Consider the following 18,180-nt stretch of genomic DNA (forward strand, 5'->3'; position numbering starts at 1 on the left):
GTTGCAGCCCTCCCATCTTTTCAAAACTTCCCTTCGGCATCTGCTTCCTTCCTAACTCCACATCAAACAACTTCAGTCTGTTGACTATTCATAACCTAACACAGAGTCAGCCTCAGTGAACTAAAGGTTCACAACACTCAACATAGACTCATAAACTCTCAACCCTTCCAGTTAGCACCATGTGCTCTCTCTCTACACAGTCATTTGTGGGTTCAGACCCACACCACAAATGCAAGTCAAGCCCACTATGTCCTGGGAGGAAGGTCCCTGTGGAGACTCCTCTCCCTTACCATTGAGCACTGCATCAGCCTCCCTCACAGTCTCAGGCTGTGAGGCAGCCACAACGAAACCACCAGATGGGTGCTATGATGCCCATGCACCATCTCTCTCCTGGAAGGATGTCAGGCACTCACTGAAGAAATGCGCTCATTTTATTTGCTTGCATTAAGCAACAGCCAGGCTCCAGGCACAGCACAAGCCCAAGAATTACAGTCCAAATGTTTAGAGGTGCCAAGTCGATCTCTGAGGGTTTCCTCTTTTCTCATGGTGACCGGCCACTATTGGAGAATCATTTTTGGGGAAGAAGTTGCTGCTCTTCTGCTCATTTTCAGGCCTTGCAGTACACATTGTATTTAATCTTTGCTGCCAGCTTTGTTCTCCCTATGGAGTCTTCAAATTTTCGGTCCATTTCTTCATTCTGAGCTTTAGAGAAGAGGTCTCTCCAGCTTCCAACAATGCCTGTGTACAACAAGAAGCAACAAGGACTGAAGGTGGCTAATCATGAGAGAGAATAACACAACAGTGATGCAGACTCACTGCACACTGAGGCAAGAAGCGTCTGTTTTATGCCCCTAAGAGGGCTAATTGCCTAGGAGAGGCAAGGTCACAAAGATAAGAAAATAAAGTCTGGAGCGAGGCCAAAGAGAGGCGTGCTGCCTGCACGCCTTCCCTCACATCTCCCCCATGCCAGAGGGCATTTCCAAGGTGGTTTCATGCAGAGTTTACACTGAAAAGAGATGAACCTGTTTTTGTCACAAGGGAATATGCATTTGTGAATGCTTCCTTCTGAAAAGTCAAGTTATATGGGGAAATGGGGTGAGTGGTGGAGAGATCAGTTAAATCCTTCTTCCTCCAAGGGGTTGGAATGGGAAGGGGCTAAAGCAAGCCCATGTCCACAGCAGTCAGAAATCAGAGACTCCTGAGCACTGGGGAGCAACTGTGCTACAAGAGCCCGGGCCCTGGCCCCAGGTCTATAAGTGATCACCACTATTGGCACACCTGTTGAGAGAAACCATGTTGAGACTATTTCTCATCTCCTGGTGAGGACATAATAATGTGATGCCCGGGAGGCCAACACAGCACTGAGTATGATGTTCCTGAGACCCTTGTCCCATTAGCACACCTCCTCCAAAAGAGAATTTGTATGAAGTGACATGTAAAGTCAGAAATGTCAAAAAGCCTACTTGAAATTCAACTCCAAAGACAGAAACAGCCTTTCTCCATGTCACACCAACCCACTGTTCTTCCCCTCCAGATCAACCATCAGCCTCATTGCACAACTCCTGGGCAAAGGCCACACCAGCAGACAACCATAAAGACAAACCACACAGCCCAAGCAGATTTAGTGCATAATTGCTGGTATACATGTAACCTACGTAATGTTAGCCTCCACCTCTACACCTCACTTGCCTAATTGACCAGCGTTGCCACAGGGAAAGAGAGCAACATGGAAGCAATGGCTGAGGACCATGGATAGCTGAGGCACTCCGGTATGCTACTCACAAACAGCCCCAAAATCTCACCAATGGCAGAAGCTTTCTGTACAGGATGCTACAGAAGACACCTCACCCATACCTGCCATTCACAACAAGCCTAGCAAGCTCATGTCCCAGTGACTCTCAGAAGACAACTTTAGAAGGCAGATTTTTCATTTGCAAAGACTTACCCTTACGGAAGAGGATGTCCCCAAATTTACCATGGGTTTCCTTGGATTTCTCCTTCATGGCTTGGAAACTGGTCTTCTTGGCAATTCTGTGAAAATCTTCCTCATCCAGGGAGAACTCAAAGAAGGCAGCAATCTTTTTCATTCCCAGTATTGGGTTCTGGCCAAAGGAACACAGCACAAAGGTGAAGTCAAAAGACTGGGCACCATGGCTAGGTTACAAAGCCAGCATCCAGTGATGTCACCAAGGAATTCTAAGGTCTCTCATAGAGGGGGAATCTATACGTGGTGGCCTCCGGTTCAAGGCCTTTTCTTCTCCCTAAAAGCAACTGAGTGAGATGAGACTCCTTCCACAAATAGACAAGCCTGCTCTCCTCCTAAGCCCCCATGGGCCAACCCAGGAGCAAAAGAGAGTAGCTCAGGAAAGCGTACTCTTCTAAAGGGACAGACAGGCCTGACCCAATAGTTTCTACTTCCCCATAGCCCCCACGTGTATAAGGACAGTTGCACAGTGCATCCATCAAGGAAGAACTGGCTGAGGTACCACACCTCTTTCAGTTCCTCATAGCTTATCATCATGATCTTCTCATGGTCAATGTATTGGTTCCATTCCACTAACTGGTCAAAGTAGGATCCCCAGGTCACTGCAGACAAAGAAAAGAGAAATAGCTGTGCAGGATATATGTGAAAACAGCCTTTACCAAATTAGAGGAGTCAGCCCATACAGCTATCTAAACATGGCACCAGAATGGAGAAGTGGGGACTAGGTAATGTCTGTTGTTTCAGCTGAGGTCAATGAAGGATCCCCCAGTTCTTGTCACTAGGTTGCACTGAACCACCAGCTCTATTACGGGAATAGAAAGATTCAGGCTTTGCCACAATCTCTCCATTCTAAGTTAGAGACAAAAGTAATACTAGTTCTCTGTTACTCCACTATTCATCCATAACATGGGCCCATCTGCCCATGACTGCCTTGGGAAGATATGCTGGGGTAAGATTCCCAAGCCCAGAATCCTGTATATGCACTCTAGGTGGAAAGAAATCCCAGAAAACACAGGGAAAAGTACATTTCCCATTCATGAAAGCTGTAAAGTACTCATCCCAGGAGGCAAAGGATGGCAGCACTGGCATGTTGTTGTAGAAGTGGTAATAGGAGACAGCCGTGTCTTTGGGGTTCCGAAGTAGCACAAGGACCTGGAGGAGGAATATTCATGATTTGGTTGTGATATGGTGACTGAGCAAGACACCATCTTCTCAACACATCACAAGTCCACAAACACCCACCAGACAATGACATGCCAGTCTAATTCCTTTGGTTTAGTAAGAAGTCAGAGCCTTGGCAGACCACTTGCTGGCAGCTTCAAGGTGAAAAGAGATACCTTTTCAGTGATGCCCTTGGGACACAGCTGTGAACTAGCACCAATCCAAAGAAATGAGCTCAAGCGCTACAGACCAGAAGATCTACAAACAGACTGTGGGTGCACCCATGCTTCTGTCTTAAGCAGTTCTCATCGATGATCATGTTATCTCCTGAGGCCCTGCTGGGCTTTCGACAAGTACTGGTCTTAGAGGCAAGTCCAAGCCTCTAAGCTTATCCAAACAGGGTAACTGCTTGCCATGCTCAGTTTTCTGACACAAAAATCTGGAAGCATCTTTCTGAGATCTTAGGGGCTACTAGCCCACCGAGAGAAATTAGAGTCAGCAGAGCTACTGCTGCCGGGAGAGGATGCTTATTCACAACTTCAGCACACAGCACTCTGCCTCTTCACCCTTGGAAATGTGCCTATGCATTGAACAGCACAGGTGAAAGTGCAAAAAGACATCTCACACAGGCAGAGGAAAGCTAGCTTGAGGTGGAAATGCTTTTGCAGTGTGACACAAAGAGAAGACTCACCTTAGCCTTTCCTTGGAGGATGGAGAAGGGCAGGAGATGAGGATGCAGATGGGTTGAAATGATTCTTCGGGAAGGCAGTTTCTTCATCCTCTTTAAGGAAGGTGGGAGAAATAGGACAGAAGTAGTTTATTCATTGAAGTGAGCCTTTTCAGGAGTCATGGGTAACAGGAAAATTTAAGACCAGACAAGAGGTATCTTATCCCTTGGGAAATCCCAGGCACTGGCGGCATACATGTAGGCTTCTGCTAGCCTCTGCCACAGAGCATCACTTCACATGAGACAGGTCTGAGGACAGGACACCCACAAGAACAGTCTTACAGATCCAACCAACTGGCTCCAGGCCTGGAGACCCCAGGCCTCCAACGCTGGCTGGTGTTCTGAGACCCTTGCACTGGGACACCAGGGGCAATAGGACATGCTCTTTGCACTGACCCTAACACTTGTTACTACTCTGAAGTCGTCTATTGCTCCTGAGATTAGACATTGTCTTTCAACCGTTACTACCTGTAGCAAGAGTATTGCCAATATTTCGAAACCCTGCCCACCTCATATATTCCAGGATCTCCAAACTCTAGACGTGGAAACATCTGTAGCTCCTTTTCAGCATTTATTCTCTCTTTCATTTCATCTTCCGTATATTTAGCATCTGCTGATTCCAGCTCCCTCACCATTTCTTCAAGCCAGTTGGTTCCTGAAATGATAAAGATAGCAGGAGAACGTCCGTCCTGGGCCACACATCTCCACCTTTTCCTGTCAGCCTGGCTGAGAGGAGCTTCAGTTTTCAGCCTTTTATTGGTCAGCAGAGTTTGGTCTCATACCCAGCCCCCAGCTAGGCTCCCATAACAAACTGAAGAAGGGTTCTTCAACCAAACCAAAAGACTGTCAAACTCTGACAGCATCTTTGCACCAGGCTCAGCTGTCTTGGCTTCTGCGACCTGCCACAGCTGGTATGTGAGGCACTGGGCTCAAAGAACCAATTCTCAGTTTTCATCTAACCTCTTCTGGGACGTGTAGGTGGACCCTCACACCTCTAAACTATTTCTGCCCATGCACAGCTCTGCAGGCTGCACTCAAAGTCAATGTAATAAGAATCACCAACTCCTCTTTCTGTATATGACCTGTTAATGTATCTCTCCAAAGTGATTAGAGACAAATGTGAAGGAATCCAAAATGTCCACGTGAAAGGGAACAACTTAAGAGTCCTGGTAGCATTCCTTTTTCCTCCAGTTAGGTGCATGGGAATTACTTGCATTGTGCAATGTAGTAGATTTGTGGAAACACTGCTATTCTGCCCTCGTTAGTAGGAAATAGTCCCTGTATTACCCTTGCAGCAAGTAGGGTAACAACATATTTTCCTGTACTAACAAGACTGTGTTCGGAAAGTCAAGGGATGTGGTTATTGTGCTTTATCCAACACTGGTGATTTCACCACTTGCACACAGCATGCAGTTCATGCACTGAAGCACAAGAAGTTTTGAGAATCAGAGGAGGGTCCTGCTGAAAGCCCCTGAAACCACCGCGAGCTGCAGCAAGTGAAACACATGGAAAGGCTTGGGTTGCTCAGGCTGGGGAAGAAAAAAAAAAAAAAAAGGCATGGAGGAGAAGGAGGTTGGGTTAGAAGACCTCCAGAGATGCCTTACAACTTAATTTCATGATCCTATGGAGAATGGTGTCACCATAAGCTTTTCTCAGGTATTATTGCTGCGTTAAACGAAGGCACATGATTCCGGATTTTAGCATTGCATGTTTGACTATTTATCCAGTGAACACTCACCTGTTTTAGGATAGCCTGCTAGAATCACATCGTCGCTCCTGATTTCAAGGGATTTCAGAGCTTCCAAAGTTTCTGGGCTGCTAAATGCAGTAGGATACAAAATACCTTTGTAAGTAAACAGCATATCTTCTGGGGAAGTCTTTTCATTCTCTGAAAAGCAACTTTCCACTGCTTCAATGACTCTTTCTCTATTTCTGCTCATGCTTGTATCCCTGTGGAATTCTTTTCAAGCAGAGATACAGACTGTCTTTCCACAATGCAGAAGAACTTTATACAGTGTGTTAGGAAATCAGAAAGGGCATTCACTCAGAGATTAAGATACATGTCACTGATTAACTCCATTTGTACTCTGTTACCTCCTTTCGAAACTGCAGGACAGGAGACTCACAGTAGTGACATGGAGTCTCTCTGCCATGCCTGATACCAGCACCAGTAGTCTGTTCTCTGCAAAGCATTGCTGTTGGGACAGCAATTCCAGTTAATACTGCTAGCATTCAAAATATTGCGTGAAATCAGGGAGAGACTTATAAGTGTTGTAAGATACTACTTTAAATATTTTTAACTGCTGAGCTACATAGTGCAATTTGCAAACTAGATAACCAGCATAACCATGAGAGCAGTGGATCTCAGCCTACTTTGGTATTGACTTCACTAATGGATGGATACCCAAGGGTCCAACTTTGTTTCAGGTGCCAGTGCTATCTTCAGCCCATTATTGTAATATTATCACTCCAGGTAATATATTCAGCACTAGGGACTTGTACCATCTAAGCCATACTTCTCATGACTGAATACTCACATTCAAGACCTTCTACTTCACCATATCCTCCAGAAGCATTGATTTCATGTGAAACTCTAATAGTTAGGTTCTGCATTAACATGAATCAAGTTCACCTGTATCACATTAGTTCTTTTTGTGTCTATACTTGGCCATAATTTAATCTTTGGGTGAAAACGTTCTTAGTGGGGGAGTTATTGATATTCTGGCTGCTGCCTTTTCAGAAGATAAGTAGTACTAAGATGGAGAAATATGTATCTCGACAAGTTATATCATTGCAAAAAGTCCTATTGTCCACATTCATTGCCCAACGTGGCTGCTTGCCTTCTCTGTCTTCCCCTCACACACATCCTTACCCTGTTGAATGCAAAGGCCCACAGAGCATCTCTAATGAAGCAAAAGCACCTGAAGTGTTACTGCTATAAAATAGATAGGGTGAGATTTTAAGGGCAGACAGTAATTGAACCTTGGGATAACACAGGAGAGGATAAACTACATAAACAGGTCATTGGCTGGTTTTCCATCAGATAAGCAAGGGCATGTCTACAATTTATTTCAGACCAGGTGCTTTCAAATTAGTTTTAATCTAATTAGTTTAACAGAGTAGCAGCTATACAGCATCCCTTGTGAGCACTGTAGCATCCAGTCTTTGCAGAGATTGTTCCCAGAGCCTGTGAGGCTCAATAACAACCACATACGTAATCTCTCATCCAATAGTGCTGCAATGGTAATACTATTTGAAGCTCAACTGCTTCCCCTTACTAAGTAAATGTGATACTTACATTTACTTCTCAAATCCCGGTGTGCTTGGAAAGTCTCAGTGCAAATCAAGGCTCTTGTGCAGTATCTGTCTGAAAACTCCAAAGCTGCCATTAAACTACAGTAAGATTCAGCCAGTGAGAATGAGGAAGGTAACTCTAAAATCTGGTGTGGGTACAACTGAGGAAAAAAAGTCACAAAAGGAAGCCAGACTTGATAGAGTTTTGCCAGCTCCGTGAACTATAGTGTTCAGTGCTGATTTAATTAATGCAAGAATAATTAACACAAACAAGGTCCTGGGTGCTTTTGTTCAGGGCATCAGTAAGAACATGAATAGCTAATCTGCTGTACATCGAAATACCCAGAAGTATAGATGTGGAAGGGACTTGATCTGACTTTCTAGTCCTACACCTGCATATCTGATTTATTGAGTATGCCAATCTTCTCCCCATTAGATGATTGTTTAAAACTTTTCATGGCCTCCCTAAGCAGCAGCATTCTCAAGTTTAGAATGACCTGCAACCAGTGGCTTTAACAATTACTGCCTGTGTTATGTATGAACCTCCTTTTACTGTAAACCAGAATAAGATTTGACTTCCCCCCCCCCCCCCCCCCCCCAGCACTTTCACCAAATTAATCCTTGCTGAGTGTGATTCTTCAAGTCTTTTCTCACAATTCACTCTTACTGGCTTTCCCCCATTAAGTACTTCAGCCTTTGGTTTGTTTGTATTTTCACACTTACCTTTACTGAACTTTATGTTTTCCAACCTTCTTCTTAATTTGTCAAAATAATGTTGAATACAACCAGGCCTCTCCACTAAAGGATATTGCTTTAACTGTCCTCCCAGTTTTGTACTGATCCAGTTTACAAAGTTGTACCTTGAACAAACTATTGCAATTAGTTTCATAACAGCCATGTAAACAAGTGGAAATTCCTGCAAGTGTTGCTGCCTTTAGATGCATTTTATGACTGTTGTTTGGATTTCTAGGAACTCAAATCTACTCTCAGTACTTTAATCACATTACATAACCCATTTAAGTTGCTATCTCTACATATGAAGCTGTTGATCTAAGTTGCTTCTCTTTTGGTGTAATTTCAGAACCTGTCTGATGCCAGAATTACACAAGTATTAACATCACAATTTTGCTTTTTACTAACCTTTATACAGATAGAAACATTGGTTTCAGTGAAGCAAGTGCAAATTTATATATGAGAAAAAAAAATAGGGATTTCTTTTGTGTTCCACAGAGATAATTATTTGTGGTCATATGTAAAACCAGTGCCTATGATTGGATCATGGCTGTTAATACCAGTCTGTAATTTGAATTCCAGATTGAAATTCTGCATTCAAAGACATTAAAATACTTAAAAATGCTGATCTCCATGCTTCTTTATTCTATTTCTTCTAGCTTTCATCGCGTTTGTCCTGAAGTCACAGGAAAGATATCCTTTGTCATTACTTAAGGTTGCATCAGATCCATATTTTGCTAGTTATCTTAATCATGAAGATGTTGCCTAACTTGAGGAAGTTTTGGAAAAAAAAATAAATCTCCATATACTAAATAATTTCTAAATAGTCTAGAATGACTGTTTGGCTGGAAACACAAAAGGACCATTTCCTTCCAGTGATAGCTACTGAAACAAGGCTGTCAGGTTTATTTGAATATAGTTAGTTATCATCGTATTCAGCAAATAAACGTAGCCAAAGTAAGCCAAAGATCTCACATTAAAAGAAAAATAAACAAACAAACAAAAGAAAAAAACGAACAACAACAAAACAACTATTCATCACTCTCGCTGTAAAGGCTGCTGCAGTGTGATTAATGTGATTATTACAATAATTCCAAGATTCTTGGATCATTCCAGCTATCTAATATATGTTATTCAGATGATCTGAAAGTGCAGTGGAAAGCTCTTCCTATAACCACATTTAATCGCTCTTCAGGCTTTGCAGTACACGTCATACTTTAACTTCATCCCCAGTTTAGTTCCTGCTATATGTTCTTCAAATGCTTTGTCCATTTTCTCATTCTGATCTTCACTGAAAAGACTCTTCCAGTCACTTACACCACCTTCAAAGAAGCAAAGAAATTATTGGAGAAAAAAAGAAAAACAGCATAAGGTCCTATTTTTCTGCAGCTCTTTACTCCAGAGTCAATTATGACTGACAAAATGGAAGATCAGGAAGGACTGATTAAGAATCGTCTGTCTGGAGGCAGAACTGGGTTTGTGCTCCCTTGTCAGCTTCTGATTTTATTCAGTGACTCCTTTAATGTCAAATGTAGAAATAGATTCTGACAACCAAGTTAGCCCTCTCACATCTGCATCACCTACACTGCACTACAAAAGTAGTCTTCTACTATCTTGCTTCTCTCTATTACCAATTCTTGGATCCTTGTCTTTTCTCTAACTTGTTAGCATGAACAAGGGGTTGACAGTGGCCCTTTCAGGGCACTTACACTCTCCCAAAAATTTAGGCTGAGTTTTGGCCCCTTTCTTTTAAAACGCCTGCCCTCCCCAGGTAAGCATCTGGTGGCTGAAGAAGACTCAGTGAGGAAGACTCTTGGCCAATAGAGGGAAAGTAATTCAGACACAAGACTACTCCTTCCTGCCAGCCATCTGTGGGCCTCTAAAATTTGCTGTGTGCTGTTGCTTCTCCCATGATGGCTGCAGTCCCTTCCTCATGAATGCTCCTTGACTAGTTCTTGACAGCGTGATGTTTCTGCCTCTGGGCCTCTTGGAGCTCCCTACCTTTGCGAAAGAGAATGCTGCCCAGCGCCCCGTGGGTCTTCAGCGAGTTCTCCTTCATGGACTGGAAGCTGCTCCTCTCCACCACACCCTGAAGCTCTTCCTCAGTCAGAGAAATCCCAAAGAAAGCAGCGATATTTTTCACTCCCAGGGCCCGATTCTGAAAAGAGGAAGGCAACATACCACATGACATTCAAACAGCTTACATTTCTTTTTTTTTTCAAGATGTTTTCATGGCCCTGCATGCCTCTGTTAGCTGCATATATAGAGTATTCAGAGTTTATCAAGACTGGAATGGTGTCTAGTGTTTTTATTCTCCGTTACTTTTTCAGATAAGATATGAGCTGTATTCTTATAGATTACAGAAGGCTGTGTATAATTTACAGTTGAGACAAATCTACACCATTTGGAGCTATAAAAGCTCCAAAAAATAATTACTGAGGATTTTGATTTACAATGATTTGGGCTGATGCTGCAGCTAAAGAGAAAACAAGAATCATGTTCGTGCACACACACAAATATATATAAAAAAGTTTTTAAGCTGGAATTTCATCTTACCCTCTCCTAAAACAATAATCTGTCTCATACTGTATGTATCATGCAGTTTGAATACACTATATGAATATAATGGTTTATTGGTTAGGAACAATTGTTCTTTGAAGTATAAAATACTTGTTACCTCAAGAGGTAACCTCACCTCTTTTAGTTCTTCATAAGTTATTGTCATAACATTTTCATCAGCAGCATACTTGTTCCATTCAGAAAGATAATTAAAGTAGGATCCCCAGGGCACTAAATAAAACAAAATAATCCTAAGATGAAGAATAAAATAATATTAGACAAGCTCCTTATTATATTAAACATTTTTTTGTCCTTGGGTTGATCCTTCCACCGTAGCCATTATGTTTATGCCTGAGTTTACCCCCTTCTGGGATAAACCCCATAAATCCCTCTTTATGGGATCTATGGGGTTTTGCTCCAGACTGTTCCAATCTCTGTCATAGTCTCTGGACCAAAGCTAGTCCAGTGTGGCTCTGAAGGATCTGCCTTCACACCAGGGCCAGCAAGGGAGCTGGGGGTCTGGCTCAGAACCTCTGCAAACACCTTCACAGAAACGCTCCTCTCTACTGTGGCTGGTTTTAAGCAAATCCTACCTTGTCTGCTTCTTTCCATTTCTGTGCAACAAAATTTCTGTGCATTTCTGTGCAACACAAAAACTGGAGAATTTATGCAGTTTTAAACTAGTGGGGTTATTTTATTCTTTTTTGCCAGTTTGGCAAGCTGGTGTTCAGATGTCTGTGTGAGCACAGGATAATGGACAGTGGAGAGGAGAAGGGGTGAAGGGGATCCAAGAGCAAGATAAAGAGGAACTGCTTCTTCCAGCAAAAATAACAGTTTGTGCAAATTAAAGCAGTTTGTGTAAGTGCAGTTCTGATGAATATCTGTCTTCAGTCAGTAAGACAAATACTGTAAAATTCACTTCAAATTTCTCACTTTGTTTCCTTAATCACTGCTCTGTTTGCTGTAAACTAAAAAAATGCAAGTGACTCTGATTTACAAAATGCAAGGTTTTTAGACAAAGTCAAAACATTGGATAATTTACATAAAAGAATATACTGTACTTTTCTCTGTCATGAAAGCTATGAAGAAATCGTCCCAGGTCTCATAGGAAGGAAGAAGAGACATGCCATTGGAAAAATGATAAAAAGATGTAGCCACGTCTTTTGGATTGCGAATCAACAGCAATATCTACAAAATAAAAACATTTTATTTCTACAGTGAAAAATAACAAGCCATAGTATTAAAAAAAAAAAATACTCTTCTTTAGAACTGCAGTCTGAGGAATTTCTAGTATGTCATACGCTATTTGCAGTAGTAACAATTCTTTTCTAAATCCAGTAAGTGAAGTATTTTGCTTCACTTCAGTACCTTGTGAGTATGATTGCCTATAGCTATCAAAATATCTTTTCCAGATTAATCAAATTAATTATGCAGAATCTAAGTATGATTTGCCCAATACGAGTATTATTCATCATTTAGATAGAGAGGAAAAAATCACACAAATACATATTCTCTCCAGAACTTAATGCATTTGTAACAACATTGTGGAAAGCCTTCCATAGGAAGTTGTATACAAATACATTTTTTTACTGCTGGAGGTTTTGTTTTCCCCCACACCTGCCTTGTGGATACTGAAACAAATGTGTCTGTAAGGATGAACTGAGACTTACTGAGATAAAGGGTAGCTATCAGTCAAGTAAAAATGGTCAGGCTAAACACTATGTAAGTATAAGAATGATTTTGAAATTTGGCCTAAAAGCACTAAATTAGCTTTCAAAAGCATTTGTAGGAGTGTTTGCTTACAAAACATTCAAATCATCACCCACCTTGGCTTTACTTTTGAAGATAGACCTGGGAAGATTGTCAGGAAGGAGATGAGTAAATATAACTCTTCGAGAAGGTAACTTGTTCATTCGCTTTATTAAGAATTGGAAGGAAGAAAGTAGACAGTTCAATTACTACAAGTATTCTGTTCCATTGGCCTGTGATAAAACATTAATTTGCTAAATTTATCAACAATTTTTGGCTGATCAGAAACACTTATGCTTTATGAGTGTTATCCTGGGATCTTAGCAGACTACCCTGAGTAGCAATAATCTTCAAAAGCCCCTGAGAATGAACATTTGGAAGGAAGATTAGCCATTACTAATTCTCTTTAGTGATAATGAATTTAATATGTTCTGCTAGACAAGGTATGAAACTGAAAGGTAATATCCAGAATCTAACCGGGAGCATGGGAAAGCTGAATAATCCCAAGAGATAAGGGGGGATAAAGAAGAGGTAGTAGAAAAGACAAAAGTCATTCTTTCAATATTCAACTTTTCATGAAACTCTTCATAAATACAGAAAATGCTACGCCAAATTTCTGTAGTGCTTGTATTTCTAATGAGTATGTGCTCCTCTCAGGCCCTGTAGAGTGTCCCTTTATCCCTCAGCATTTTGCAACATAAATGAGTTTCAGCCTGGCCAGATGCAGCCTACAGAGACATGGAAGAGTTCTTATCAAAGAGTGGAGTATTTCACATGCCATATATTCAGTGTTTGAAGCACCAAATTTTTACAATTTTAATAAGTATTCTGTACCCACCTCAAATTTCCCAGCATCTCCAACTTCAAGGTAGGGGAATTCTTCTAGGTCTTCAGCATTAACACTTTCTTCACCCTGCGTTTTCTTTTCAAATGTGGCTACCAGATCACTTAAGATCTGACCCACCCAGTTTGTACCTGGAAGGGGAAAAATACAGAATTGCTTGTAAAGCCTTGAGAAAAAAGCAGAAATGGATCTGCCAGCAGCCAGGAGGTAGGTAGTACTAGCAGGTGAGTTGCCTGGTCTTCTTTCTTGTGATACAATATCACAGCTGACTGTCTGGACAATCACCTCTCAGGGCCCTACCTTTGTGCCTTTGAAGGTTACACTTCTCCAACTTAGATGGCTAAATACATCATAAATTAACTTGTAACTTGTAAAATAACTAATTAAGGAGAAAAACCACTGCATGCACTAAACATGCATTAATGTAATAATTTTAAATTGTTACAAGTGGGAATAGGGGTGATGAACCTGTACCTCAAAACCTAGTAAATTACAAATGTTTTCTGATGGAAGGACAGGTCACAGAACTTTAGCATAGTTGCAGTACTAGATCCAAAAATTGTGCTTTGTATGCTCATTTTCTTTACCAATATGTAGTATATAAAAAAAAGTCTGAAATGTTTCATATATATATATGATATATTTTTTTCACAATGTAAAAGAGAACCCGTAGAGAACTCTCATGTTTAGTTTACTATTCCCTGACCTGTGGACACTGGGTTACTATGTCTTTGTCATTAGAGTTCAAGAACTGCATTTTAGTGTACAACATTTCTTCAGACAGAAAACATGCTAAAAAAATAGCAAAAACTTTAGAAACCTGTCAGCTCTGGCTATCTGCTGTAAGGCACTGTGAATCCTATTGCTAAAGGAGAAAAATAGCTATATTAAAATGGATATGTAACACACCCAAGAGCCAGCGTAGAGTGCTTTCAGGGAGATGCAGCAAAGATGTAGGGTAAACTAGCAACCCCAGAAAAGAACTGCTCTCAATCTCCCAATAAAAATCCATGTGGCCACTGCCACATGTTGCAAAATAATTTTTGGTAGTCATGGATTTTAGATATTCTATACATTTATGAGAAAAAAAAAAAAAAAATATATATATATATATATATGCAGCACTGCATGTGAAGGCACCAATGGGTTCATTCTGTGTAGAAATACAAAGCTACTGTCTTTACAAACATAACTGCAAGAGCAGATCCTGCAACATCAGGAAATCTAGTTGCCTCCAGTTTGAGAATTACATTTTTATTCTTTTCAATTTGTGCATATAAATTCATAACTACAAAAATTAAAGATAACAAAAGCTTTACACTCTATAGCTAAGAAAATCAGGTGTTTGTCAGTCATTTGCAAAATTCCTATATAATGTCCTCATAACTAGCTTTGTTGTGTTTTGTTTTGTTTTGTTTTGTTTTTTAGAAAAAAAAATGTTCTACTTTTTCTTTTTTCTCTAAAAACTGTAAGTAGAATCTACTTATTTGATATCACACAAATTCATTTACAAAGAAAGCAAGTTATATTCACCAGATTTAGGGTATCCTGCTAAAATGACATCATCACTTCTGGCTTCAAGGGACTCCATAGCTTTAAACACTTCGGGACTGCAAACAGTAACAGGGTAGAGAATCCCCTTGTAAGAAAAAAGCAGTTCATCACGATCCATTGTGCTAGCAGCAACCATTGCCTTATCTACCACATCAATAAATTTCTTCCTGGGCTTTTCCATTCTTCTCTGCCTCACACACAGGCTCCGTCACAGTGAGAAATGCTACATGGAAAGAGAGCCACAGTGTGCCTTTTAATAGGGCTTTTACTTTTTTGGGTTTTGGGGAGGAGGAGGTGTGTGTGGGGGGGTGGACCTTGTAAGCAATAATTAACTACTCTTTTTGAAACTGAAAAAAAAAAAAAAACTAACTGCAGACAAAGACCTTAAGTCACTTGAACCCTTTGATATCAACAGAATATGGATGTAATTGAACAAGAAAAACAAGCAAATGTAATTGCATCCTGGGTTAAAGGGTTTATCTAACTCAAAAACATCATATGCCAAAAATATGCAAATAATCACAGCACAGAATTTATAAACAAAGTACATCAAGATAGAAGAAGGACATGATTACAGGCTATGGTTTAACTGGCATAAGCACATTCCTTGTGGCTGTTCTGCTCTTTTCAGCATTCATTCTGCTGGGATATTTTCTTATACAACTCCTTTTTTTTTTTTTCCCCAAAAAAAAGTAAGATAAAATGCACTGGGACTGGGAGAGTGTTTAGTGCATTATTGGCTGTCCTGTAATGGTGGCCAACTTCTCCCTCCAGCTGGTGCCCAGGAGGGCAGAAGGACCAACATGCTCTTTGATCATTGTTCTTCTCTGTTTGGATTGCAACAGAAAGGTCTGGCTTTCTGATGAAAATTACTATTTTTACATGTTCTTCCCTTAATGAGCTCAATCATTGCTTAACAGCTGATCAATGATCACTGACTTAGTAAAAATATAGCCTCAGTTATAATGATTATTATTTATAACGGACTTTAATTTATGAACTTCAGACTGCACTGATCTCAGTACAAAAATTAAAGTAATGCCCAGGTTTAACATTAACATCTTTGACAAGAGGATGGATCACAAGGCAGAGAGGAAGTAGAAAATAGTTCCCCATTCTCCCCACAAAAAAATAAAAATAAAATAAAAAATAAATTCTGCCAAGTGTCTAAATGCCATTCTTTCCCATCTCCATCTTTGAAAGCTGCCTATTGGGCAGCTCAATCAGGAGGTCCACCGATGGCTTGCCCTGGGGAATTCACACCCAGGCACTGAGGCACCCTGCAGCACTCACAGGATCACCTGGCCCTACAGCTCTTGCATTTTGATGCAAATATTGTTCAGTCTATGGAAATCTTTTGCTTTTACCTTCATCACTTCTTTTCTGTAAAAATTTGTCAGTATACATGTATAAAGACTACCTGTGAGCAGGCATCAGCTGAACCAAGTGGACACCACGTGACTCCTGCTCAGTCCATTTCCTGAATCAGAGCTTGCACCAAAGCACATCCAATTGGCACCGTCTGCATCGCTTCACTTACATTAGCTAGAAATTACTGTACCATGAAATAGAGTCTTTGCTGATTCTTAACATGTAACCAGCTATTCTAGCAAAGCACAAAAGCTGCTTGCCTTATTTTTTTTCCTTTAGTTGGTGTTTTCATAATAGAAGCACATAATTCATTCCCATACTTCAATCTTCGCAGAACAGTCTGGAGAAAATTTGAGAGTGAAAAAACATTGGATTTCTGGTGTATATTTGCCAGAGGAGGCAGTCAGGGCACTTATTCATTGGAGGCATGTATTATACATAGGAACTGAGCACCCCCCAAAAAAAAAATAATAATAATAATTAAAAAACAGTATTACTGAAGAAAAACCAATTAGAAGACGTAAGTCATAAGGAGGGATTTGGACGGGAATTAAATTTCTTGAGTGAGAAAAAAAAAAAAAAGATCAAGATTTCATAACGTGAGCCTTTGATACAGCCATCTGCCAGGACACTGTAGCTGGGAGAGGGGGGATAAACCTCACACGGTACGTCTTGCATAAGAAAGACTCTGATCCTGCCAAACGCTGAAACAGGAGACTGACGGAAAACATTAGTTGGTTTAAAGTTTCTAAAAAGCAGCTTTAAAAACATGGAGATTAAAAACAGATTAAAGGATTTGGTAATCTCCAGATTAATGGTGTTTGTTGTTTAAACCACCACTGTGCCTCTAAAGGTTTCTGACTTCCCATAGATATCAGACTTGGTCTTTCCTGATTGTGGAGTTTTGCAGAAAGAGTCTGGTGACCTTTGCTGTGATAGCTACAGGACTCTGTCAGCTGACAGTTACCCAATGAGCTGATCTGCTTGTGCAGAGCCATTCCCTGTTAAATAAAACAACAACACAGTCCCCAAACGTACCCTCAAAACTTAAGGGAATGTGCTCTCAGTTAGTAGGTAAGAAGAGGTGGGTTTCCATAACTGTTCCTGTGATCTGCATTTATCTCATTCAGACTCTAGCAAAGGCTTCAATAAATCAGCCTTCCAAAATGACCTAAAAGGGATCTTGGTCCGCTTATGAAGGTACCCCCCTAAACTCCTTCTGACCATCAATATGACAAAAAAAAAAAAAAAATCAAGACCTCAAGAGGGGAATGTTTCCTGGGATCCTATTAATCAGTCCATGAAAATTTGGGCCCCACGTAGAATTTGCTCTACAATGGAAACACCATTTGTGTCATTTTTTTTCATTTGAATAATCCAGCGTGTGCCAGATCTGAGGGGAGTCAAAGTCTCCAAACAGCGACTGGGGTGGTAGGATGTTTTAGGTTATGTGGTAAAAGCTTGTCTGCCTGTCCACAAAGAAGCACAGAGACAATGGCAGGCAGGGGTGGGCAGCCCAAATAATGCCCTGTCGAGCTACTCCCAGGGCCATGACAGCAGCCGTCAGCTCATCACCACCACAAGCACAGAGGAGCACACAAAGGCAGTCCAAGTCCAGGGCTCAGATGGTGCTGGGTGGGCTGCTGCCTGGGGACATAGGCACGTTAAGGGTTGTGAGGGAAGAAGGTTTCATCATGGGACAGGATTCATCAGGGGATGTTTATAAGGACCAGAGGTAGGGAAAGGAAGGGATTTAGGCAATTTGGGGAGGATCAGTGAGGGAAAATAGAGGGATGAGTGGTAAAAAAGGGACAGCTACATGTAAATTGTTGGCTGGTCAGAATGCTTGTCTGCTTTGCCCTGTACCTGACCATCACAGTATGTCCTGTCTTCTAATTAATTTCCTTTCCATCTTTTTGTCTGGGCAAGGGACTCTATTAAATGTGTACGTGTGTGTAGGGCAGTCTGAGCACCAGCAGCAGGGGTCAGATCCTGTGTGGAAGGGCATCTGTGTCTGAGCGCCAGCATCTGGATTGAGTGCATCCAAATTAAGTGGGCTGGGACCATGAGCCAGAGCACCCATGTGCATGGGTGCCAGCAACTGGGGAGACCCAAGTGGCACCAAGTGCCAGTCCCTGAGCTGGGACCAGGGCTCAGAGCCTTTATGCACCTGGAGCAAGTGCAGGTGCATGAGCGTGGGTCTGA

The 18,180-nt window shown here is 41.3% G+C and overlaps 2 protein-coding genes across 3 annotated transcripts; both read right to left on the reverse strand.

Annotated features, from left to right (window-relative positions):
• Positions 1-418: 418 nt before the first annotated feature.
• LOC101790520 (sulfotransferase 6B1) lies at positions 419-5,893 on the reverse strand. The gene is made up of 7 exons (XM_021270723.4): positions 5,611-5,893; positions 4,382-4,527; positions 3,837-3,926; positions 3,010-3,136; positions 2,492-2,586; positions 1,946-2,102; positions 419-738 (listed from the first exon to the last, which is right to left on the reverse strand). The coding sequence occupies exons 1-7, from the start codon at positions 5,810-5,812 to the stop codon at positions 608-610; spliced, it is 948 nt and encodes a 315-aa protein (XP_021126398.4). The 5' UTR covers positions 5,813-5,893; the 3' UTR covers positions 419-607.
• Positions 5,894-8,774: 2,881 nt separating this feature from the next.
• LOC101790335 (sulfotransferase 6B1) lies at positions 8,775-14,864 on the reverse strand. Of its 2 annotated transcripts, none has more exons than XM_013097255.5 (7): positions 14,584-14,864; positions 13,045-13,181; positions 12,284-12,373; positions 11,500-11,645; positions 10,594-10,708; positions 9,900-10,056; positions 8,775-9,220 (listed from the first exon to the last, which is right to left on the reverse strand). In XM_013097255.5, exons 1-7 carry the CDS (start codon positions 14,783-14,785, stop codon positions 9,090-9,092), a joined length of 978 nt encoding a protein of 325 aa, XP_012952709.1. In that variant the 5' UTR covers positions 14,786-14,864; the 3' UTR covers positions 8,775-9,089. The 2 variants fall into 2 exon arrangements, with proteins under 2 accessions (XP_012952709.1, XP_005017313.1); XM_005017256.6 differs by having other exon boundaries at positions 10,594-10,688; positions 11,519-11,645; positions 14,584-14,862.
• Positions 14,865-18,180: the final 3,316 nt, after the last annotated feature.

This window comes from Anas platyrhynchos, chromosome 3 (assembly GCF_047663525.1).
Source record: "Anas platyrhynchos isolate ZD024472 breed Pekin duck chromosome 3, IASCAAS_PekinDuck_T2T, whole genome shotgun sequence".
In the NCBI taxonomy this organism is placed as follows: domain Eukaryota; kingdom Metazoa; phylum Chordata; class Aves; order Anseriformes; family Anatidae; genus Anas; species Anas platyrhynchos.

Coding starts and splice junctions, on each gene's coding strand:
- LOC101790335 (XM_013097255.5), bottom strand. CDS start 14,785: ATGGAAAAGCCCAGGAAGAAATTTATTGATGTGGTAGATAAGGCAATG. Junction 13,182..14,583: donor AGCAGGATACCCTAAATCTG/GTGAATATAACT, acceptor TTCCCCTTCCAG/GTACAAACTGGGTGGGTCAG. Junction 10,709..11,499: donor AGTACAGTATATTCTTTTAT/GTAAATTATCCA, acceptor TCTTCATCTTAG/GATTATTTTGTTTTATTTAG.
- LOC101790520 (XM_021270723.4), bottom strand. CDS start 5,812: ATGAGCAGAAATAGAGAAAGAGTCATTGAAGCAGTGGAAAGTTGCTTT. Junction 3,137..3,836: donor TCCTCCAAGGAAAGGCTAAG/GTGAGTCTTCTC, acceptor TTCCTCCTCCAG/GTCCTTGTGCTACTTCGGAA. Junction 2,103..2,491: donor GCTATGAGGAACTGAAAGAG/GTGTGGTACCTC, acceptor TCCTTTGGCCAG/AACCCAATACTGGGAATGAA.